This window comes from Syngnathus leptorhynchus, chromosome 5, assembly GCF_054491065.1.
Source record: "Syngnathus leptorhynchus isolate UIUO chromosome 5, UIUO_Slep, whole genome shotgun sequence".
Lineage (NCBI taxonomy): Eukaryota > Metazoa > Chordata > Actinopteri > Syngnathiformes > Syngnathidae > Syngnathus > Syngnathus leptorhynchus.
In genome coordinates, this window is record NC_141199.1 from 13,173,724 (window position 1) to 13,196,201 (window position 22,478).

A 22,478-nucleotide genomic window follows, 5' to 3' on the forward strand; every position below is an offset into this window, starting at 1 on the left:
CTGTTGCCTCTACCATCACTGGTACTTTCTTTATTATTACAAGTCAACAAACTGTATCAAAACTGCAGGGGACCTCCTAACCAGATCTTGAGCCCTCGTGACAACCCAGACATAGCCTGTCAAAATCTAAAGGCACATATCTATTGTATTTACAATACGTACACGTGACACCAAATGAAACACACACACGTCAATCGGTCAATCACTTAATCCTCCACATTAAACCAAGAATAGGCCAATTTCATAAAACACATTCATCTGACCACCCGTTTGGTCCGTTCTTTTTTCCTTTTTGAGGTTCTTTATAAGGAATAAGTGCTTGCATGCCGTTTTGACACTCAGTGAAGACACATCACATCGTGGGTTGGACTCATTTAAGGGCAATTTGATGAATGTTCTCCCAATGAATTGATGATTTGTAAGGAAAACGATGCACATTAACTACAAAGCAGCATCTAGCAGAATATTGAGTACCAAAGAAAGCAGCTATTTAAGATTTGAACAATAATGCTTTATGCTTCTTATTTTGATGCTAAAAAAAACTAGCAGTTGGGGGGGGGTCATGTTTTCTATTTTTGTTCATGCTGCGGTAGCTAACAAGCCACATTGGGAAACAGTTTTGATGCTAAGGTAAGGTACGACTTATTTTAACAAGCGACTTTTAGTTCTCCGTGTGCGGTTGCTTGCTACTTTTTAGAATGAAGCGAGTTAATTCGAGAGCTCTCTGTTTTTAAAGTTTGAATGCTGAGTGTCTTTGGTGATTAAATCAAGGATTACGTCTGTTTTTCTTTCTGTGTTTCTTGTCATTAAGCTAATGTTAAGATAAGATAGCTGCTTGCTCATGCCCATCCAAACAAACAATAAAGCTGTAGCCAGCAACAACTGCAAGTTGAAAATATGATGACAGGCCGAACGCCTCCCTGACCCCCGACCGGGACATCGTTGTACAAGATGGGTCGTTTTTCTTAACAATCTCATTTATTTTTCAGTAGGATTTGGCATTTGTGTCCAGGCAGAGGGCTCTTAAGACTATGAAAAGGCTTCAAACGTATGGTCAAATGTTTTGTGTGTTACCTAATTCTATCATTTCATCACTACTCTGGGAATTTATTGTTACATTATATTCATAACAAACTGGATTTTAAATTAAAAGTTGAATTGTGAAAATTGTAGCATGGAAATGATTTGACATAAATAACTGTTGTTCACTATGTTAAGATGTGATTTTGTTCAAAGAAAGATAGAAATGCTTGTAATATTTGTTAAAAGAAAAAAAAAATACACTTTCTGTACAAATTGTCTGTCAAAATTAAACGGCAATGTGCAAGTAGGCAGCCTTTTCCTATTAGACTTTAGTAGGATTCAGTACGAAAGTACTGTTACTAGTATACATCATCGAGTCTCAGACGTCTTTGAAATGATGGCAAAATAAAGTTCCAGCACAGCGTGTCGGCCATGTTTGTGGAATGTGTTGGTGCAGGACTCGCCGCGTACATGCAGCTGAAGATGACTCCAGTTCAAATGTAACATGTAACCTATTTGTGTGAATGTCTTCAGACATAGTCCATGAAGACGTCTGTGGTATTCTGCAGTAAAGGCTGGTTGGGGGCCGTGGTGCTGCACACGGAGCTCAGCCTTCGTGATGAAGCCCTCTGATTGTCTGAAGGACCTGCAGCATTGCTCAGCCTCAGGTAAACCTACAAAATGACAGCTTGATTGTTTCTTTTGTCTGGGGGGAGGGAATCCCCCAGCCCCCAACATGTAAACACTCCCATTTCACATCCCAACATTCTAAATAAATTCAGATATAATGAACAAAGAATCACGAGGGGAAAGGGCATGTGATATTATAAGACAATCGAAATCATTCATGGTTTGCTCTACTTACGTTCCGGGTATTTTCCGACAGAAGAAGCTCAGTCCTCTCCACCAGTTTTCTAAAAGAGGGTCTTTTCAAAGGGTCCTGATTCCAGCATGAGAGCATCATGTCATACCTGGAGGGGCATACAGTCTTACATTTATTGGAGTTGTATTTTATGAATCAACCAATCCTAAAATTTAATGAGATATTTTCAAATCTGATAATGGAGGACAAATATACGCACACACACACACACACACTGTACTTACATCTCAATGGGAGCAAAGTCCGGCTTGTTCATCCTGTGGCCCTCTTGAATCATTCTGTAAAATGCCGAGCCCACCTGCATCCCAGGATATGGACTGTTACCTGCATGACACACATTTGGTGTGTTATGGAATGGGAATGCTTCTAGAACTGAGCCAGAGTTTTAAATTGTTTTACCCAGTGAGAAGATTTCCCATAGCAAGATGCCATAGGACCACACATCACTCTCATATGTGTAGACACAATCAAAGATGCTCTCTGGAGACATCCACTTGACTGGAAGACGTGCCTGCATGGATGAAAGGCCATATTACATTCACAATATGGAGTGTTTGTTCTAATGATTTCTGGAAATCATTGGATCTCATACTTTTGGGGAAAAAAAATCTTTCGAGCCATGTTTCAAAATTGGATTAGCTTCTTTAGTGTGAAATACAAGGTGTCGCTAAATTCTAAACACAATGGAAACTCAATGCGACTACCCATTTTTTCTACCGCTCGTCCTCATTCCTCGATGGAGGTGGAGCCTATCCAAGCTGCCTTTTGCAAGAATACACTGATGGCACGAGCCAGGGGCACAAACAGACAAACTATTCACGCTCACATTCAAAGCCATGTACCAGTAGACAAGCAGAGGATGAACAGGCGCTCAACTCACATTGCCACGAAGCACGTAACTAGAATCAGTGGTGATGTCCCGTGCCAAGCCAAAGTCACAGATCTTGGCCACCCTGCCGTGAGTCAGAAGAACATTTCTGGCGGCGAGGTCCCTGTGGATGCACTGCACAAACACAGATGTGTATATATTGATTTTGGAACCGGTTCTGGTGGTGCTGGATCGTTAGCTTGTGTACCAATTGTTTGGTGAGTTAGCCCACTTACGTTCTTAGACGTGATGTACTCCATCCCTTTGGCCGCCTGGTAAGAGAAGCTCAAAAGATCTTCAGCAGCCAGAGAAAGCTCATCTGGATCTTCTAAAGAAGACCAATCACTATTTTTTAACATGGTGTGGAAATCAGTCATGCTGCAATGCATGATGGGAAAGGCTTTACCTGACTGCGAGGACCTTTCTTTATCCGAAGAGCCCATCGGCATATATTCGGTACCCAGCACATCTCTGCTGCACACACATTCACTTAATAAATTATGAGCTGTAAAATAAATTCCAACTGTGATTTTCCCAGTTAGCAGAAGATTACCTTGCAGGCTCTGTTTGCTTGGAGACGTTGCGATAGTAACCGTTGCCCGTTTGGGAATTTAGGAAGGACTCTCTTTTCCTGCGCAGGAAGTTGAGTAGGTCGCCATAGCAACAGTATTCAGTGATCACTAAAATTGGACCTGGAAGGGAAGCAGAGATTTGATCAAATCAATTGGACTGCAACGAAACGAAAATACAGAGATGCTGTTTGTGACTAGAAGTAGTTCATTATCGCTTAAGTCAACTCGATCGGCATTTGCACGGACAAAGTGAGATAATATGAAAGCGGCGTGACAAAATGCCAATATTTGGAGTCTGGTCAGTATTCAATAGCGTTAAATGAGGACTTTTCATGCCAAGTGTCTTTCTACTTATTTGGTATCTATCCATGAAGATTCTACAGAGTGGTCAATTCCGAGGCCCAGACAGCGAGATAATACTCTTTGACTGCATTCCATCAACTTATTGTCAGGGCTGGCTGCCATTGACTTGACAGTCCAATATTGGATTTCTCTTAAAAGCATAATAACTGTGCTTTTTACGCCGCCTCAGACAACCATAGAGAAATCAATAATGAAGTCATGGAAAAGCAAAAGAAAGACTCCTGCAGCAAGAACTCCACTCTTGTTTGGAGGTTCCGCTCACCTCCGACCGTGCAGGCTCCCAGCAGGTTGACGATGTTCATGTGGTTGCCGAGGTAACTGAGCACTTTTAGCTCTGACATCAGCGCTTCCTTCTCCGTGGCGTGAGCGTTGGCTGCGATGACATCGTCATGGGGGACATTAAGCCTGACTGACCTTGCGTGTCGCAGGCTAAGGAAATGTTGTTGTTTTTTTTTTTTTTTACAAAAGGACACTTACATTTGAGCATCTTGACGGCGACCGTCGTGACCGTGTCAGCTGAGCAAAGGCCGTACGCCGTGGCCCTCACCACTTTCCCAAAAGCTCCAGAACCTAGAGTCTTACCTGTGTGTTCACACAGATGAACTTTTAACATCGTTTAGCTTGTACGCACGCTTCAAGAAAGCATAAGGACGTCAATTGTCATACCAAAGCGTATCTTCTGCCGAGGAAATTCCCATTTAGAGTCGTAGGGAAGCTGGGTGGGGTCAAAGTAAATGTAGTTGTTGCCATGGATACTCTCGATGACTTTCCACTGGATTTGGAATTTCGGTTTCTGTTTGAAAGAGGAGAGGAAGAGGCGGGGCTTGATGGAGACAGAGTTGATTTTTTTTTTTGCAACATCCTTATATCTACCAGCAATTACCTTTATGGTTGAATTGTATCAAAGATATTCCTTTTACAAAGACAATAATGATTCTTTTTGATGGACACTCAGAAGTATTCAAAATTATGGTGGCAATTCAAATTCATCAGCCATGGTCGAGTTTTACACTTTATCCTCGCAGTTCTTGGAATTTTTCATCATTTTTTCTTATTATTTTTGTTAGCATCTATTAGGATCTATTTTTCTTTTAGCCAGTAATTGTATGTTTGGTATCCTCTCATTGCTACATCATCCGCACCGTGTACAATCATTTGCTCTCCGTGCACTTTACATGCTGATGCAAGCCTTTGGAGCCTGAGTCACTGCACTGTAATCTGAGCAAGATGTCATGCTCTTCCAGACGCGTGTCGATTGAATCCGCCTAATGGCTGACTGAGTCATTAAAACACATTCAGATTGTTAAAAAAAAAAAAAAAAGATGGAAAAGAAGCGATCAGCGGGATGTCGCTCACAGATGCTGACTTGAATCACACATGATTCATCAGGGGAAGAGTGCAGTTCCTTTTCAAGTCAATTTAAAGGCAATATCTATTTTATGACACAACGTGACTGATCAAAAGGATTCAAATATGAAGTCATGACGTGGCATTTTTTTTTTGTTTGCTCTCTTACCTGCTTGTACTTATAGAGCAGCACCACAATGAAGAAGCAAAGGAAGACACCAGTGGCCACAGTGCCGGTTAAAAGAGGAGTGAACAGTTGATGCGGGACGAGTCGCTCTGTTCGGGAACAAATCCCCAATCGGGAGTTAGATACATCTTTACACACAACACAGGGCCTCAGATGACCCTCAGGATTAAGACGGGCAGCTGTAGCGGTGGCGTTTGTTTGCGTCTGGATTAGCGTACTGACACCATCTAATCCCAGCCTGCATTGTCAGCACATAATAATCTCATTCAATCTGCAGTCAGGGGGGGGGGGGGCATAGAGTTTGTTTGTGTAGATCCCTGTGGTGGTGTTTACGAGATCTACAAATCTATCTAATCACATCTCCAAATGTGTTTGTGCGTTAGAGATCTTAATAATGTAGTACCGCTGATAGAGAAGAGCCTGTACGCTTCCTCCTGCTCTGTGGAGGCCACGCACTCCAGTGTATGATAGTTGCCATGCTCCTTGCTGATGTTCAGTCGGCTCTCCACTTCACTCCGACTAAAGGTGGACTCTGTCACCATGGCGACATCCGTAGTCTCCCATTGGGTGGCATTGGGTAGGTGGGAACACCTGAGGACAAGGTCATTCCTGTATTATTGCACCTCTCGGCGAATCATAATCATTTGTGTCATGGGTCAAAAGTTGTCGTAGAAGTTCAAATATGTTTAGAATTATGATGAGTAGGTTGATGTAATACCTCGTGTGGGGAATGTCACAGATGTACCAGCTGATTTTTGGAACTGGGTGACCGGCGGCGACGCATCGCACCTGACCATCGACTGGCCCTTCCTGGGCGATGATGACCGGCTTGCCTTACATATAAACATCTTCATCAGACACTCAAAACCCCTAGGAACTGTGTTAATGTCGAAGAATCGACTTACTATTGACGTATACGTGAAATAGATGGTCGACGGACGCGTCTTCGTGACTGGCTGAGAATTTATAGACGCCGCCCTCGGAGCCATGAACCCTCACAAGTTTCAGCTCACTAATGAACCTAAATGCAAAGTCACATAAGATTTATTATCCCGTGTACGTGGGTGAATGCTCTTATGCCAGAATCTGACGACATGCTACAATGATACCTGTATTTGTGTTGGTGAATAGTGATGACATGTTCTGTGGTATTCAACAGACGTTTGTTATTATAAGACCAAGACAGAATGCTGGGTAATGGATAGGATTCCAACTCCACTCTAAGATTCAGGCTCTCCCCCTCACGCACATTGGCCTGGACGGGACTTGGATGACTTAACATGGTAATGAAGCCTTTATCTGTATAACATATACACAGAATTGTTCATTTAGCAACAAGGCCTGGACATTTGTAATGCTCTCATTAGCATTGCTTTGTTAGCACGACTCAGCATTCACGCTCAATTTGTAAAGGAATTGCAATTTCTGCTCATTGGTCATGTAAAATAAACTGTAATCAGATGTTTCATGTTGGATTAAATAAGACATAAGTTAACATTTTTGATTGCATTTTAAAACGGGGTAATGAGTCGAGTTAAATGTTAGTGTATATTAGTAGACTGTTTTTTTTTGTGTTTGTTCTGTCATTTTATTTGCTTCTAAAACACGGCACCACCTTGCCACGGTCTTTTTCAACAAAACATGTCCCAACATGTCCACAGACTTAATGGAAACTCAAGTGTGGGCTTGGATGTTCCTTTAAGGCCCCCGGATTTGCATAGCATGCAAATGAAGGAGAAGCTTTAACGTTTTGTTTTTTATTTTTTTATACATTAGAAGTCTAAAAGTCCACATTTATGCAACTCATGGAGATGACGTGATGGCTATGGTGCACAATTCAGGAAAGATCGAGTTGATGACATCATACTTTTACATTTAACAGCTCCTCGAGCACTGTGACATTAACCTTTCTATAGGGTTGCGAAAAAGGGCAAATTGCTTCAGAGTTTATAGCTTCCATACGTATGCTTTGGTGTATTGTATCAATCATAGTTTTATTGAAGATTCTATAACTAGATAGAATGATGTAATGCTATCTCAGTAGACATGCTTTACTTTTTTTGTTCTTACCGCAGACATTCAGGTGCAGCGCTTTGGAGATCCCGCCTCTCTCATTGTGGGCCGAGCAGCGGTACATCCCAGAGTCTGTTCGTTTTACTGATCCTATCAAGAGCCGGGAGGCTCGTTGATAATCTCGAGACCCGAAAAGGATGTGCGAGGTGTGAACTTCATCTGGATGCTGCAGGCAGCAAACAACGGCAAGGTTAAGTGGTGTTTTGTTTTCCACTCACATTTACAGTAACATATTACTGGAAGCCTGAGAACAAACCACACACGAATTCAACCCTAGTTAAGGTTTTAACTCTCTCAAATTAGATGACCAAATATCAAGAAAAAACTTTTTTTTTTTTATAGAACTTTGATGGAAATTAACCTTTGGTTAATCGCCAGCATCCATTGAATTTGCCTGATCTAATGAAATTCCCTATGGGCATTCCTGACTTGTCACATTACATGAGAATGTGATGGATGTGACCTTTGATCATCAAAATTGAATCACTATTCGACGCTGAATAATGCCTTGAGTCCATTTAAATCTGTTTTTATCACACCATAGAAAATAAAGTCAGACTGAAACCCCTTTAACCGAGTTTGAGAAAAAAAAGGACCCTCTGATTGAAATGGCACATTGTTTGTTTGACCTCTTTCAACCTAAATCTTCCAATTAAGTCACATGTGTCTTTCGAGTAACATGATTGATTAAAATGAAATAAAAACAACTCACCGCCGTTGATGGATAGTCCCACTTGACACTAAAGTCTGGGTTGACATTGGAAGAGCTACAAGTAAGCTCAAACTTCTCCCCGTTGCGCAAGATAACCTTGTCTCTTTGGGACAATGTGATAACAGGAAGCACCTCTGGAACTGCACAAAGAAATTCAAAAGGACATCAGAAATGCATTTAAAAAAAAACGTCAGTAGGAATCTTTGGTCCTTTCTATTTAGGTGTGTGCAATTAATAGATTGGCTGAATTGCTAAACATAATAACTCATCTGAATAGCAATAAAGGGATTTTTGTAATCAACTAAAAGAGCCTTGAGATTCCTAAACCTGAACACACATGCACACATTTATATTTGCATATGTTTAGCCTTGGGCACACATAAATTGCATGATTTATCGCTTTCAATAATTGTCACTGACGTCACAAGCCGTTGTGTTTGACAAGGGTTGTCATAATTCTATTTAGCCCAAATGCCACCTTCATGCACTGTTACAAAGCTTTGTTCGGCATGGCGTGCTGTTAATCCCCGTGTCCTTCACCGCAACCACGTTTTACTCTCTCTCGACATCACTCAAAAAGGAGACCAATAACTCTATCCAGCCGTGTCTTTGTTTGGACATTGTTATGCCGTGCAGGGATAAATACAAACATGAAGGTCAGCTCTTCATTTTGTGCTGGGATGATTTTTTTTTTTCGGGATTTGAATTTGGTGTCCTTTATAGTCTGTCAAAAATGGTTTTAAATTGCACTTGTAACTAATTTAAATAGCTTTGGAGAATTTAGCAAGGCTCAAAGGAATCAATTTTGCGAATGAATTACTTAATTTGAGGAGCAACTTTCCAATTTTATTCTATTTTACTGTCCAAACTTGGGTAGTTTAGCAATTAACATGGTCATTGGAGAATTGGAGCCTGTCCCAGCTGAATTTTGGTGAGATTCATCCCGAACTGATCACCAGAATGTGGGTGGAAGCTGGAACCAGAAGGCTACTATGCTGCAGTCTCAATTCATTAGCACCCAAATAACAAATCTAGCGCAGCTATGTTGACACGTTCCGAGGGCAAGTGGGAAGCCGTTGGACAAAAGTAGAAACTTGCACAATGTTTACCCAGCCGCACGTCCACTGTGTATTGGCCCGATGTCACTTTCTTTGCGCCGAGCTCTCCCACGCACACGTAGCATCCTTCAAAAGCCCTGCTCACATTGCCGATGATAACACCTCGCTCGTGGTGGGTCCAATAACTCATGGCGGAGGGCAAAGGTCGCCCGTCACACGTCTGCAAAGCCAGCAGCGTGACGTCCGGGTTGGTCACCAGGCAGGGAATGGTGCAGTTCTCGCCCGCACGCACCAGGATGACGTTGACCATGGTGCGCTGGAAGGCACTGACAGGGTCTGTGGAACATGGAGAGTTCACATCCATGCAAGTTAAATCAACTTTTATTATCTACGGGCACTGGGGCGAGAAAATAACGGGTGCGCACAACACTTTGTTCTCACCTTTCACATATACGTAGATGGACGCACGTTCCCGTGTACTGTTATTGATGCAGACGTAACGGCCCATGTGGTAGTTTTGCACTGCGGGCACCTTGACAATAGCAGCGCCGGCCTCCTCCGCCTCCCCCTCAAGTCTGCGAGCGTTTTCCCTCTGCCACCTCAACCTGGATGGAGCACCAGGTGTGGTGGCATTGTCATGACAATAGAGCTCCAGCTTGCCACGTTTGGGAATAACTAAATGAGGCCCACTGGGGGAGATGACGGGCTTACACCACCCTGGAAAAAAAAAAAGACAAAGGATGAACAAGTTGAGAATTATTGGGAAACATTATTTTCTCATTGGTTTATGGAGTGGTTCCTGTAACTGTCTTTCATACAGCCAAAGAGTGTGAGATCAATTCCCATTCAATGTCGTCTACCTTTGGCCCTAAATCAGATGAGATAGGCTCCGATCCCTGCCAGGACCGTAAACCAGATGCAGTAAGTGTTTTAGGAAATGGAGTCATAGTTGTTCAAAGTTGCACCTTAAGGAGAAATGCTGCAATAAATTAATGACAAACTTAATACAGAACAGGAAGAAAGACAAATTTATAAAGCTGTGGGTATTTTGCATGAGGGCAATTAGCTGACAAAACATTTACTTTATCAGATTTTGTCTTCACGCCACCTCTCTTTGTCGTTTTTCTCCTGCGAGTTGCTCGGGCTTAGTATGTGGAGCTTTTAGTTTGCCCAGCAACATGGAGCCATGTCACATGATCAGGAAAAAAACAAAATTCCATTATGTTGTCTATATGAATTGGAAGTTAAAGAAATAACATCAGACAGTGGAAGAAAGTGTTTCATTTTCCTGGTTGCTAGTCGAACTTAATGCTGAGATGTTGCTAAAATTAACAAAGAGTTAGTAGACAATAAATATGGGGCTTAATGCGATGATTAAAATGCATGTTTTGATTGGCACACAGCCATCGAAGATATATTGCCATCTAACTCGGTGGAATAATCAATAGATATGAGCTGAGTAATCATGACCTCAGGCCTCTAAAATCGTTCACTCGGGATAAATATACATATCTAACATTTCCATCTAAAGTTAACCGTCAGTCAGAAGTTTTCTCTTTGTCTCTCTCTTGCATGCTGGGCACTTTTTCAAGAAGAGAATATTCATCTGACTGTTGTGCCTTGAGGCCAAACCGAAGCCAGGACGCAAAGCGGCACCTCTGTGAAACGTCAACATTCACTTTTCTTTCTGGTGCAAAGCAAATGTGCCTTTTAGGCAAGACTTGTGAAGATTTATGGCAAGATGCCACTGTGGCTTTGCGTTAAAAGACTTTTTGTGTGTTGAGAGCTTTGTTTGCTGTGCTCAGTGCAAAGTATCATTTCAGTTTCGATGAATAATTGATTGCTTTGTAACAGACAACACACACACCTGTTGGCTGGCGGGAGAAAACGCACCACCCCCCGACCCCCCGACCCCCCCACCCATCCCTTCTCATCCTTCTATTCCTCCATGGTGGTTATGCAAATAACCACTGATAGGATCTGTAAACCTGAGCTCACTTGAGTTCAACTGCACCGTTAAACTCGATTCAGCCGATTCCCACTGTCCCACTGTGTCCTTAGGGATCGCAAAGATTTACGTGATCGAAAGTGGAAGAACCAAACCAATTATCTTTACAATGTTCCTCCTCCTAATTAAAATAAATTCTAATAATGTGCACATAAATACAAGAGTAGACACTTTGCTGTTTTGATTAATAAATTGTTACGGTTGATATTCGACAACTATATTTTCCGGATGGAAATAACAAATGCCGCATTAAATCTTATTAGGTTGCGTAGTCCGTAAAAACTACTTTGTTGAGTTCCGCCAAACTTGGTGGAGGGGTGTGGCATGGGACCAAAAAGAATCTTTTAAATTTAGAGTCATTTTGAGATGAAGGAGAAGGACTATTTTTCCCTTTGTACACAAATATAAATATGTGTTGTGATTTGGCTTATTTCTCAATAAACTGAGTTTATCTTAATGACACGTTTCAGGTACATAGAGGAAAATGGACATTTGGTCTCCAGGTTTAATCCAAATGTATTTATTTAGATCTATTTTTTTTACGTTTTATGTTGATTTGTTTTTATATGTCCATCAGGTCCAAGTAATCCCCAAACATTCAACCCCCAAACAAGAACTTAGAAGTCGTGATGGGAAAACAAAGCTTCAAATTTCCTTCATGCACCACTTCTTGTATTTTTTTTACTCCTCTAGATGGCACTTGGTTTAAAGACGGAGGTTTAAGAAATGGCACGAGTGTGCTTTCAAGCCTATGTTGATCAAAGTGCCATCAAAAGGGCTCAATAAATAAAATAACTGGTTCATGAAGCATCTTGAAGCTTCATTTTCCCGTCGCTACTCAAAAGCGCAAAAAGTGCAACTTCAGAGCGTAGAATTGTTACACTCTTAAAGGTTAAGTGAACAATCAAGGCTTTTTTAGCAGCAAGTGTGCTTTTTCCTACCTGTTAATGGTAGAAAAATCAAATACGATGCAAAAACAATCCACAGACGTGTCATGCTGAAGTTTTCCATCTTGATTTTCTACTCCATCTCATGACATTCTGTACGATCAAAATAAAGCTCCAAACTGGATTCAACGTGACGAGAACAGATCAACTCTAATATGATGCGTGCATAAGGAGGAGCTCTCAGCTATGGATACAGTGGCACAGGACTGAGCCTCTCCTCCCTGCCGACTCTCCTCCCTCACTTGGGCACCTCCTCCCTGTCCCGCATTGGCTGGAGACGCGCCAAAAGTGATGAGAGGCGCATTACTGGAAATGTAGTTGACAATTTCCAGCCTGTATGCATTATTATAGAAAGAAGAAGCAAGAACAGGCCCAATTGTTTTATGTTGTGCTCATTTGTGAATGTGCCACTTCTCACACTTGAGTGCTGCCTGCTGTGATGCTAAGAGCGCATTCTGTTGCCCGTGGAGGCACTTTCTGACTTGACAAAAGGAGTCAGTCATGTTTGGTGTCTTAAAATGTTTATAGTCGTCGTGACCACGTCGTAGTTTGGTAGGCCAAACAAACAGGTTGATCAGATGACCTTATTTAGTATTTGGATGTTTGTTGACTGACGAGTGTTTGCAAACGTCAGTTGGAATTGAAAATGTGTTTTCTCTGTGACAGTTTGTATTTGTTTCCTCGAGGGGAAAACTTGCGTCGGCACACTTGCATAAGGTGATTAGATCCAATGCGAGACTGACAAACTACCCTGATGAAGATAAGAATACTCACTTTTTATGCTTGGAGAATTACGACAAACAACAACCCTGTTAGAAATAACCATAAAATATTCCATCAAAATCAAGTTTTATTTGGGGATTTTTTTTAAACTGGTTTTCCAATGACGTAGTTGTTGAATTCCCCTGCCAATTTAATAGCAGTTGTGCTCATTCAACCGTTATACATTGTTTGTTTGCATGTCTCAATTTAGTTTGCCTTTGTATTGGAAACATAACAAACATGGAGATTTCATTGTCATTCGCATTATCGCTGGATAGAGTTAATGTGCTTTCTGCGAAACGGTAAAAAACTAGTGGACATGAGTGGCCAAAGGCATACGGAGCTTCTCGTTGCATCTTAATCATAAAGCAAACATCGGTCTCTCGGGCCAAATGAGGTTTTATCGATACGCCTAGTGTATCTCCCGGCGGCGGCATGAAACAGGCACTTTATGCTGCCATTGCTCCTGAGAAACATGTGAGCGGACAGCGGGACCGTTGTGTCTCACACACATGATAAATTCTTCAACGCATCGCCCCGTGGCTGTTTGTGCCTTTTTGAGCTCATAACAGAATTTTAAAAAAGCACAAAAACACCACATCATTGCTTTTGTTGTCAATAAATTGACATATTTCATGTTTGTAGCCATGAAGTCTTCTTAAAAGGGCGTATCTTATTTTGTGTGAAACGACTCAACCCAGTTTAATGAAGTGGCTCGACTAAAATCTCTTTATGTATCCGTTCCGTTGCTGTGATAATGCACTTTCCCCCCCCACACACACACACTACTTTTGCCAAATTGGCAGTTTGATGTGAGTTGGGCGACAATCAGATTATGGTCGTATAATCTTACACAAGTGGAGCTGGGCTGCTCCGAAGGGTCAACGAGGTCAACTTCTAGATGTCGTTTTTTTTTTTTCATGTACTGTATGCATCCATCATTCTGTGTTTGTCATTGCCATGGTGACCCTAGATAACCCATCTGACACTCTTGTTGCCATGTTGTGTTAGCATTAACATAAATGCTAATCCAGCATCAATGCTAATGATGTTCAGTTAATATTTGTGGCGCTTGACACACAAACATGTTCAGAGAAGGATTTGTATTTTGACTCAAGGACCCCGACGAAATAAGACAATTATTTGATCTAGGTGATTTTATGAAAAATTGCTTGATTGTACAAAAATGTATTGTTGTTAAACCCTTGTTGTCCAGCTGGCAGGCACCCACTGTTCTCCCAAACAAAGGGAAGGTGTCAAAGTACGACACACCTGAGCTGAGCATATGTCTCTGTGAGAATGACACTACATGTTGTTCTACATCAGGACCGTCCACACACGTCCATTTCCACCGAGTTCACATGTCACTCGAGCGGTTTATTTGCTTGCGCCTGTTTCATTATTCATAAGTGAGGTGAACGTCTATAGCAGACCTGGGCTGACTCACTCTGACTTAATGTGTGTGTGTGTTTTTGTGTGTGTGAGTCACTCAGTGCTTTTAGACAGATGAGGACGTCAGCCTCGTGGAGGACAGCAAAGGTTTTATGGTAGAAAAATAGCCACTTCGATTAGATTACATCATGCAAACATTCCTCTCCAGATGCCCTCTCTCTCTCTCTCTCGTTCTCGCTCTCGCTCTCTCTCTCTTGCTTTTTCACCTTCCTCTCTCCTCTGCCTTTCATTTCTTCTCCCTTATATGAGACACACACACGCTAATTCAATCACCTACAAATGGATTTCACACCCTCAGGCAGCCACGTGGAGTCTCCCAGAAAAAACAAACGCATTAAAAAAAAAAAAAAAGAAAAAAAAGACAAATCATACCTCATGGTTTTGTGTTTCACTGACTGGCCAAGCTTTTATTACGATGCAATCCAATGCTCTCTCATTTGAACTCGATCACTCCATCTTCCCCCAGTTTGGATGCTGCTATATTCATTTTTGTTCCAGACCCTGCGGTTGCTAAGAGTCACTTTATAGTTGAATTGTGGTGTTTTATGCCCCTGTTATGACCCACTTAATAGACTAGACAAAGAGGAGCACCGGTTAAAAACACCCCCAAAAGCCACACTTGTTGGTCGACTTGACTCTCATAAATCGAAGTCACCTGAGGTTATATATTCTTGTAGAAACATTTTGCCTCTGAAGTTCTATTTAACTGTCTGTCTGTCTGTCTCTTTCGCTGTCTGTTCATGGATTATTTGAGATTTCATCTTGAATATCTCAACTGTACATTAAGTTTGTTTATCTGGCCACATTTCCTGGAGGAAACAAGTGGGCACTAATGAATGAGCTCAACAGATGGATCTTTATAGTCCAGAACAAAAGAAAAACTGCCGCGTTCAAAGCACACACGTGTAATCCAGGGAGATGATGTGGATTGACGTATCTGAGTGCGCTATTATCACCGTGTATAATTATACCGATAGCTCTGTGATCATCCTCGGTCAGGATAAATACGATTAGCATCGACTTGGTTGAAAACCGCCCTAATCCAGTGTAAAGCGAGCGAGAAGGGCGCGGGCAGGCGGAGACTGAGAAGATGGTGCTTGGTGTATGAGGAGGGGGAAAGAAATGCAAAGATGGGGAAGGAGTATGCATAAGTGTGGAGAAAGGATGGAATTCAAAAGAAGAAGAAAAAAAGTGACGTCTTGTTGTGTAATGATAATGTCATTTGGTGTGTTTTAAACCAGAGGTTTGTTTCTCAGCTATTATTGTCTAATAGGTCAATTTAATTTTTTTGTTGCACAAATTCAGCTCCAAGGAATTGCATTAAAAAACAATAACAAAACTTCACTAAGATAAAAATGCTGATATATTTTGTCTTATGATGAACATAATATTATTAAAATCTAATCACTGAGACAAACCAGTCAATTAAAACTGTTCATTACAAAACAATATCTTTACATACTGGATCTTTTGTATTTATAATGTGGCTGGTTTGTTTCCAATGCAGAGCCAGTTGTAGAAAAGATCAAGAGTTGTAATATCAACTATGCCCCTCCCTTATCACATGCATTTCAAAACCAGTGATTGCGAGTCATTGCGAGTATCCATAGCAACATTACATGACATTTATTCGGACCGCACCCAAATAGACATGGCAATTTTACATGTAATTTCTCAAATACTGCAAATTTCCATTATTCATGTTCATATCCATCACAAAGTTGAGGTTTTCCCTCACAATTTTTATTTTGATTGACTGACTTGTGTTAATGTTTTTTGGCAACATTTATTTAAACACAACATTGAATGGTACATGGTTGTTTTTTTTGTGTTGAGCAAACAAAATGGAATTATGTGAAATAAAATGAGAATGTTATGAAAAGTTAATTTTTCATTTTTGAGTGCTATTATAGTAAAAAGCAGAACTATTGAATTTGATACACTTCTTATTAGATTGTGCAGTTGTACCTAATGTGGTGTCCAGTGAACGTGTAACATAGTCACATCTGTTTTTTTCTACTTCAGTATTATGTTTCGTTGAGATTCATTTGATTGGGGCGTGTCCAAATCATAATCTTGTTTTTTTGTGTATTCCTCCCTTCTAAATGACCACACTTGTATCAAAAATCTTGCATTTGCTTCATCTGTTTCTGGTTCTTAAATGAACATAAAAATAAGAATGAGAACAAAAAAGAAAGGGGAAATATAGGAGGGGGGGGGGGGTTTAATGGATGACAGAGGAGAGACAAAGAGAATGAAATATTGAGCAATGATCACTTTTCTTGCCCCGCCCTCCCTTCATCGTGCATGTGCACTGCTCAGTGAACAAACATGTAGATACACACAGAGTAGCATTTTTCAGTTATATCAGATATGGCACACTATAAACACTTTGTGACGATGTTGATTTTGTTTGCTATCCCAGATGCACCACATTAAAAGATGTTGGAATGGCATCTGTATGCAGAATTATCACCACAGTAAAGAGGTTCTAATAGCTAAAGTGGTGGAGAAAAAAAACGAGAATCCACACATTTCCAATGGCAATTAGTGACATGCTCAAGTGGCCCATCTTAACTGGTCACAAGCCATAAATGCATTTACAACGCGTGTAACATTACTAGGGCGACTTCTGATGCAACACAACCACAACAGTAGACACGTGACACCACTTTATTGTTGACAGGGCTAAAGGTTGCTCCGTAAACTCACTAAAAGACTGACGACTGAACAAAAGTGTCACATATCTGACTTTTCAGTGAATAAATCTTGTCCTTCAAAAAGAGAACAAGTCAGGTGAACGAGGAGATTGTGCCAAATGAAAAAAAAAAAATGAAATTAATTTGACTTTAAATCACCTTAGTTACGTATTTAATCAAATTAATGTATCATTCATTTCAGTGAGGAAAGATAATTTATGAAACTGGTATTCTGATATACGACCCCGAAAATTGAAAATTTAACTGCTGTGTTATAAAGCCGAGGCATGAAAACACTATCGAACAGTTCAAGTCCAGTTGAATTTGACCTAGTTTTGGCCACTAGGGGCACTGTGTTGTCCGACCTATACTAAGCTACCAAGTCGTTGACTATTACAGCAAGAGCGCCTTCATTCGCTTCCGGTTTTGACGCTAGCTAGCTAATGTTGGAGATGAGTCTATGAGCTCTTAATATTTTCTCACATATTTGCGTCCCTTCTAAAGGGAATAATCATATGTGTGCACCTCCACGGAGAAGAATTGTTGAGCTTCACCTCAGTAAAGCTGCTTTAAAAGTTTGCAATCATGTCTGTCGCCGAAGAAGCGGACAAAACGGCCACGGCGGAGGCTGGCGCTGGAGACGAGGAGGAAGAATGGCTGTATGGAGGTATTAAGCTCCTTTGCCATCTTACACGAAGGCTCAAATCACACCGGGGCATCAATTTGAGTGACAACCGAGTTACAAATACTAAATAGCTAAGATATCATAACAGGGGTTTTAGCAAACTTGGGAGACCGGGACTTAGCTTAGCTCGGCTAGCCAGACTGCGCATCTGTAGCTTAGCCGCGTGACACCTTGGAGCTTTCAATATAAGCTTCTACCCACAACAATTGTATCAAATCATCCGTTGTGTATTTTGCTTTCACGGTAATGTTTAATACAAGACATAAGTTTCTTCGAGGGTGACTTTATCACGGTATGATGTTGATTTTAGATGAAACCGAGAGCAAAGAAGAGGAGGAAGAAGCTAAACAACCAGCTGATGACAGGTAACGGACACCTGACGTGCACTTCCAATAGGGGAAGACAACCTGCCGCTAGTTGACACCCAAATCTGGCGACTGTATGGCCTCACTAGTGTGATGGGAATTATGGCCCCTCTGGTTTCTTTCTTCAATCTGGCACTTGAAAAACTCGTACTGATCTTTTGCACTCAAGATGTGCCCCCCACTGGCTCAGACACACACATCATATGTGCACTAAAATCCAAATACAGAAACTCTTCTAAATATTAAATTACCTATAACAGAAATGTGTGTGTACACAGTTAAACAACAGTGTCCATCAAGTTTAACTTTGCTAGAGGTGGCCCTGTGAAGTCATGGTTGGACAGGATTTAAAACTTTCATTTGATCCACAGTGCTCCTGCTGAGCCCCCTACTGAGGAGGAACCTACCGAACATGCCACAGGAAACGGCGTGGTGTCTGAGGTAGCCCTCTCAATAGGCAACAGCCTAATGAATCAGAGATGTTTCTGTTCCTTCAATGAATCTTTTCACAGTCACAGGCCACCGAGGAAGCTGTGGGTGATGATGTGGAGAGTGACAGCGACAGTGACGACGACGACGACGATGTCCGTGTCACCATTGGAGACATTAAAACCGGGGCTCCACAATACGTGTATGCTTCCGAAATATCCTCTCCATGCTTAGAAGACTATTGAGATACTTTTGATGCATGTTATTCTTTGTTCTTTGTTCTTTGTTTTGTTTTTTCTCCTACAGACCATATGGTGCTCCACCTGTCAATCTCAATATCAAAACACCTGGCTCCAGATCTTATGGACAAGGTAGTCCTCTATCTTTGGCACATCTTTAGCTGTAACAACCTACACATTGTTCACAGAGAGCTATATTCAACCTTTTTTTTTTCCTCCTAGTTTCCACAAAAGTGAAAGGAGTTGATCTAGATGCTCCTGGAAACATTAATGGTGTCCCAGTGCTGGAAGTGGATATGGAGTCGTTCGAGGAGAAGCCCTGGAGGAAACCGGGTATGTTTGTGCGTACTTGTTCGTCAGCGTAATCAGGATGGAATTTTCTGCTTTCGTGCTGTTTTTCGTCAACAACTATTTGTCATAGTAATAGTAGTGGCAAAGTCTCACATTTTATTCGAAGCAGAACATTTGTGACACACTGTTAATATTTCTGCCTTGCAGTCAAAGTAGTTGTGAAAACAATTCTTGGCAACAAATTGAAGCATGAAGTTCTCTTGTTGGTCTACAGGGGCGGACTTGTCCGACTACTTCAACTACGGCTTTAATGAAGACACGTGGAAGGCTTACTGTGAGAAACAAAAGCGTTTGCGCATGGGCCTGGAAGTCTCAACTGTTGGCTCGGTGACCAGTAAAATTACCGTGAGCACTTAATGTCGTCTTAGGTTCTTTCATTTTCAAAGTCCTTCTATTTATCTTTTTGATTAAGGGAATCATCACAATGCGAAGAAAGTTGTCCTCTTGTGTCTTTTGTTTTCTTTCTAATTCCTTCCCAGGTCCAACAAGGCAGGACAGGCAACGACAAGGAAATATCCAGCCTTGCTCTTCACACTTCCAAATCTGACTTCCCTTCTCCGACCAGCCTGTACAAGTCTGCCACCAGTCAGGTCCCTAGGTAACTTGTATGCCTTTAATTCTCAAGACATTTCAGTCACCATGACAACAAAATGGTGGAAGGAAACCCAGCTTTGTTTTCTTGTGGGAAAAGGGACACATAAACAGTGAACATCAGATGTATAAACCTGAAAACGATGTGTTCGCGGAAGAAAAAAAAAAAAAAGCGTCTTCCTTTCTGTGTGTGTTGGTGTCTGTTACTCTCATTTCTTTTACCCTTGGTAGGATCTCCCCCCCTCAGTGGACTGGTCCGCCTGTCCCGGATATGTCCTTTTATACGTAAGTGGGTGCGACATTGTCCCAGTGGGAAAATAGTGAAAAGAAAAGGGGGAGCTGGTGTGTTTTTAATGACCAGCAACAAACAAAATGCTTCTTCTCTGTATGTTGGTTCGGTAGTTGGTAAACCTAAGAGCTCATTTGGAAGCCTTAAGACACAGATGAATACGGGGGTGCCTTCCTCCCTCTTTTCAAAAACGTGCATATAAGGCTAAGGGAAAACTCAGTTGCCCTAAGGTTCCTCTCTTCGTTCCCTGTAATTGGCTCGCAACGAGTGCGGGGCGTAGACCACCTCTTGCCCAAAGTCAGCTGGTGGGAAAGACTCTATCTAGCTCAATTGCAACTTGAATGAGGACTGGCTCTATAGTAAATGGGTCGAGGCTTTGAAAATGGTATCGTGATGTTTGCACACCAGTTTGGACGGGGCAGTTGTGTTAAGAAAAATGCTGTGCAGCATACTTAGCTGAATGACTGTGAACCTGATGAGCAATTGTGTGTTTTTGGATCGTTTCCCAGGAAGACAAGCGGTACCATAGATGTGATTGGTGGAGGGACAGCCACCATCAGTAGGGTCGAAGGGCGACGCAGGCACAACCTCGACGGCAATAACATCCAGGTTCTCAAGTCACTCACTCCCCGCCACACAAACAGCAAAGTCACCATTCTTAACTTAAATCTTTTTTGGTTGCACAGGTGATATCTGAACACTCTACATCAGAGGCTGATGCTTCCGCCACGAAGATCCCCACCTTCTTCCCCCCTGGCCCGCTGCCTCCAAACATCCCACCGCCCCCTTTCCTCCCCCCACCACCCGTCAGCTCAGCACCGCCACTTATCCCGCCTCCCCGTGAGTTTAAAATTGTATTGCATTGCCATTTCATTTCATGCAAACGATTTTTGCGTGGCATGTGAAGGCTTATTGTTTCTTTCTGTTTTTGTTCCTCTCAGGGTTGCCCATCACTGTTCCTCCTCCTGGGTTTCCTCCTCCACCCAGTGGCCCCCCGCCATCAATCATTCCTACTATGGACAGGTAACATAGGATGGTATTTTTGCTGTAAAATATGTTTTATATACAAACCACACACAAGGCCACAGTGTTACAGCTCTCTTGCATTTTCTCCGCAGCCACGCTGGAGCTTACGACGGACGCTCTATTCCCCCGTATCCATTCCCTCAAGGTAGCCAACTTGAATCCTCATTTTCTTCAGCATCCATTGGCTGCTAGGCGCTAAACATTGAAACCCTTACGCTGCCGCCTTGTCTTCAGGAGCCTACCCTCCCCCCCTGTCCGGAGGCGTGCCGACGTCCTGGCCCCCGTTGATGGAAAACGCCAAACCGTGGGACTACTACTCCCGTCGGGATGACAAGCGAGAGAAGGAGCGAGAGCGGCCCCGAGAGAGGACGCACGAGCGCGAGAGAGAGCGAGAACGCGATCATAGCCCCGCGGTGATCGGCTACACAAGGTGAGATGAAGATGGTCTTCTCATAACTGTTCAAAGTGGCTCTTTGTTGGGGTCAACACATTTTTTATATTTGCCCACCCGCTGACACGGCTTTCACTCGCCGCAGCGATGAAGAGCGATATCGTTACCGCGAGTACCAGGAACGCGGTTACGGAGACCGCCATCGTGAGCGGGCGAGCCGCGAGAAGGAGGACCGACACCGAGACAGGCGGCATCGGGAGAAAGACGAGGGACGCCACAAGTCATCTCGCAGGTACGCCGAGCCATCGTCTCGTTTTCCAGCCTCGGCGTCACGGCGCCACCTTTTTGCCCCGTCCTTTCTCCATTTCTCTCTATTGATTTTTTTTCTCTCCCACTCACCTTTTGTACCCTTCAACTGTGCTGCTAACGTTGCACTTACTTGAGTTTCCACCTCGTCTCCCTCTCTCCATTAGCAGCAGCAGCAGGAGGAGGCACGACAGCGAAGAGACCGACAGCCACCGGAGACACAAACACAAGAAGAGCAAGAGAAGCAAGGAGGGAAAAGAGGCCAGTGAGGACATGGGTGCAGACCAAGAGAACCAGGAAGCCATGGAGTGAGCACCCCTGCCACCATCACCCCCCCCCCCTCTCTGTCTTTCTGTCCGACCCACTAAAGACAAGAGTGTAAAATGGAGGCCACAGTGACATGTATCCTGTCACTTCTCAACATCCATTTCCATTCACCACTTTTATCTGCTGTTTTCCCATCCTGCAATGTCGCCGTCGCTTGCTTGCAGCAGAGGACGTAGTGAAGGCGCAGCCATTTTGCATCTCTCCACCACTGGATGACCTCATTGCCTCAGCCTCCTCCCTCCTTTTGTCCTCCCAACAAGGTCCTTGTTTCTTTTTTCTTTTGTTTGTCATGATGGTTCATATTGTGTATTAAGAGTCATTAGTTCCAGAGTTTGTCAACTTCAATTAAAGAACACGTTTTTGATAACTTGGCTCAATGGATTAAAAATGCTTTGTTTGCATTTAGTGGTGCCTATGGTTCTCACTTGAAGGTTAGAATCTCAATTTTTTTGTATATGAGTATAATTTTGTAAATTAGCAGGTCGCAAAATGGCTCTATTTGTTCTTGTAACTCTGTGCAGGCAG

At 42.4% G+C, this 22,478-nt stretch overlaps 2 protein-coding genes across 3 annotated transcripts; one reads left to right on the forward strand and one right to left on the reverse strand.

Annotated features, from left to right (window-relative positions):
* Positions 1-13: 13 nt before the first annotated feature.
* On the reverse strand, positions 14-12,110 carry kitb (KIT proto-oncogene, receptor tyrosine kinase b). The gene is made up of 21 exons (XM_085911418.1): positions 12,036-12,110; positions 9,528-9,803; positions 9,138-9,422; positions 8,029-8,168; positions 7,314-7,482; positions 6,353-6,542; positions 6,149-6,264; positions 5,962-6,076; positions 5,647-5,834; positions 5,226-5,332; positions 4,376-4,502; positions 4,187-4,291; positions 3,972-4,082; positions 3,328-3,466; positions 3,181-3,248; positions 3,011-3,102; positions 2,787-2,909; positions 2,306-2,417; positions 2,131-2,230; positions 1,889-1,994; positions 14-1,697 (listed from the first exon to the last, which is right to left on the reverse strand). Exons 1-21 carry the CDS (start codon positions 12,103-12,105, stop codon positions 1,554-1,556), a joined length of 2,883 nt encoding a protein of 960 aa, XP_085767544.1. The 5' UTR covers positions 12,106-12,110; the 3' UTR covers positions 14-1,553.
* Positions 12,111-17,350: 5,240 nt separating this feature from the next.
* fip1l1b (FIP1 like 1b (S. cerevisiae)) lies at positions 17,351-22,320 on the forward strand. Of its 2 annotated transcripts, none has more exons than XM_085913074.1 (16): positions 17,351-17,621; positions 17,950-18,004; positions 18,376-18,445; positions 18,517-18,635; positions 18,740-18,804; positions 18,895-19,005; positions 19,238-19,368; positions 19,503-19,621; positions 19,846-19,899; positions 20,413-20,512; positions 20,590-20,743; positions 20,845-20,926; positions 21,022-21,074; positions 21,164-21,359; positions 21,466-21,612; positions 21,797-22,320. In XM_085913074.1, exons 1-16 carry the CDS (start codon positions 17,540-17,542, stop codon positions 21,936-21,938), a joined length of 1,680 nt encoding a protein of 559 aa, XP_085769200.1. In that variant the 5' UTR covers positions 17,351-17,539; the 3' UTR covers positions 21,939-22,320. The 2 variants fall into 2 exon arrangements, with proteins under 2 accessions (XP_085769200.1, XP_085769199.1); XM_085913073.1 differs by having other exon boundaries at positions 17,353-17,621; positions 21,794-22,320.
* The last annotated feature ends 158 nt before the right edge of the window (positions 22,321-22,478 follow it).

What these genes read in the sequence shown, in the direction of transcription:
- kitb (XM_085911418.1), bottom strand. Translation starts at nt 12,105, where the DNA reads ATGGAAAACTTCAGCATGACACGTCTGTGGATTGTTTTTGCATCGTAT. An exon ending in ATTTCACGTATACGTCAATA is followed by an intron (nt 6,077 to 6,148) that starts GTAAGTCGATTC and finishes TTTATATGTAAG; the next exon opens with GCAAGCCGGTCATCATCGCC. An exon ending in AAGCAAACAGAGCCTGCAAG is followed by an intron (nt 3,249 to 3,327) that starts GTAATCTTCTGC and finishes ATGTGTGTGCAG; the next exon opens with CAGAGATGTGCTGGGTACCG.
- fip1l1b (XM_085913073.1), top strand. Translation starts at nt 17,540, where the DNA reads ATGTCTGTCGCCGAAGAAGCGGACAAAACGGCCACGGCGGAGGCTGGC. An exon ending in CGGTGACCAGTAAAATTACC is followed by an intron (nt 19,369 to 19,502) that starts GTGAGCACTTAA and finishes ATTCCTTCCCAG; the next exon opens with GTCCAACAAGGCAGGACAGG. An exon ending in GCCACCAGTCAGGTCCCTAG is followed by an intron (nt 19,622 to 19,845) that starts GTAACTTGTATG and finishes TACCCTTGGTAG; the next exon opens with GATCTCCCCCCCTCAGTGGA.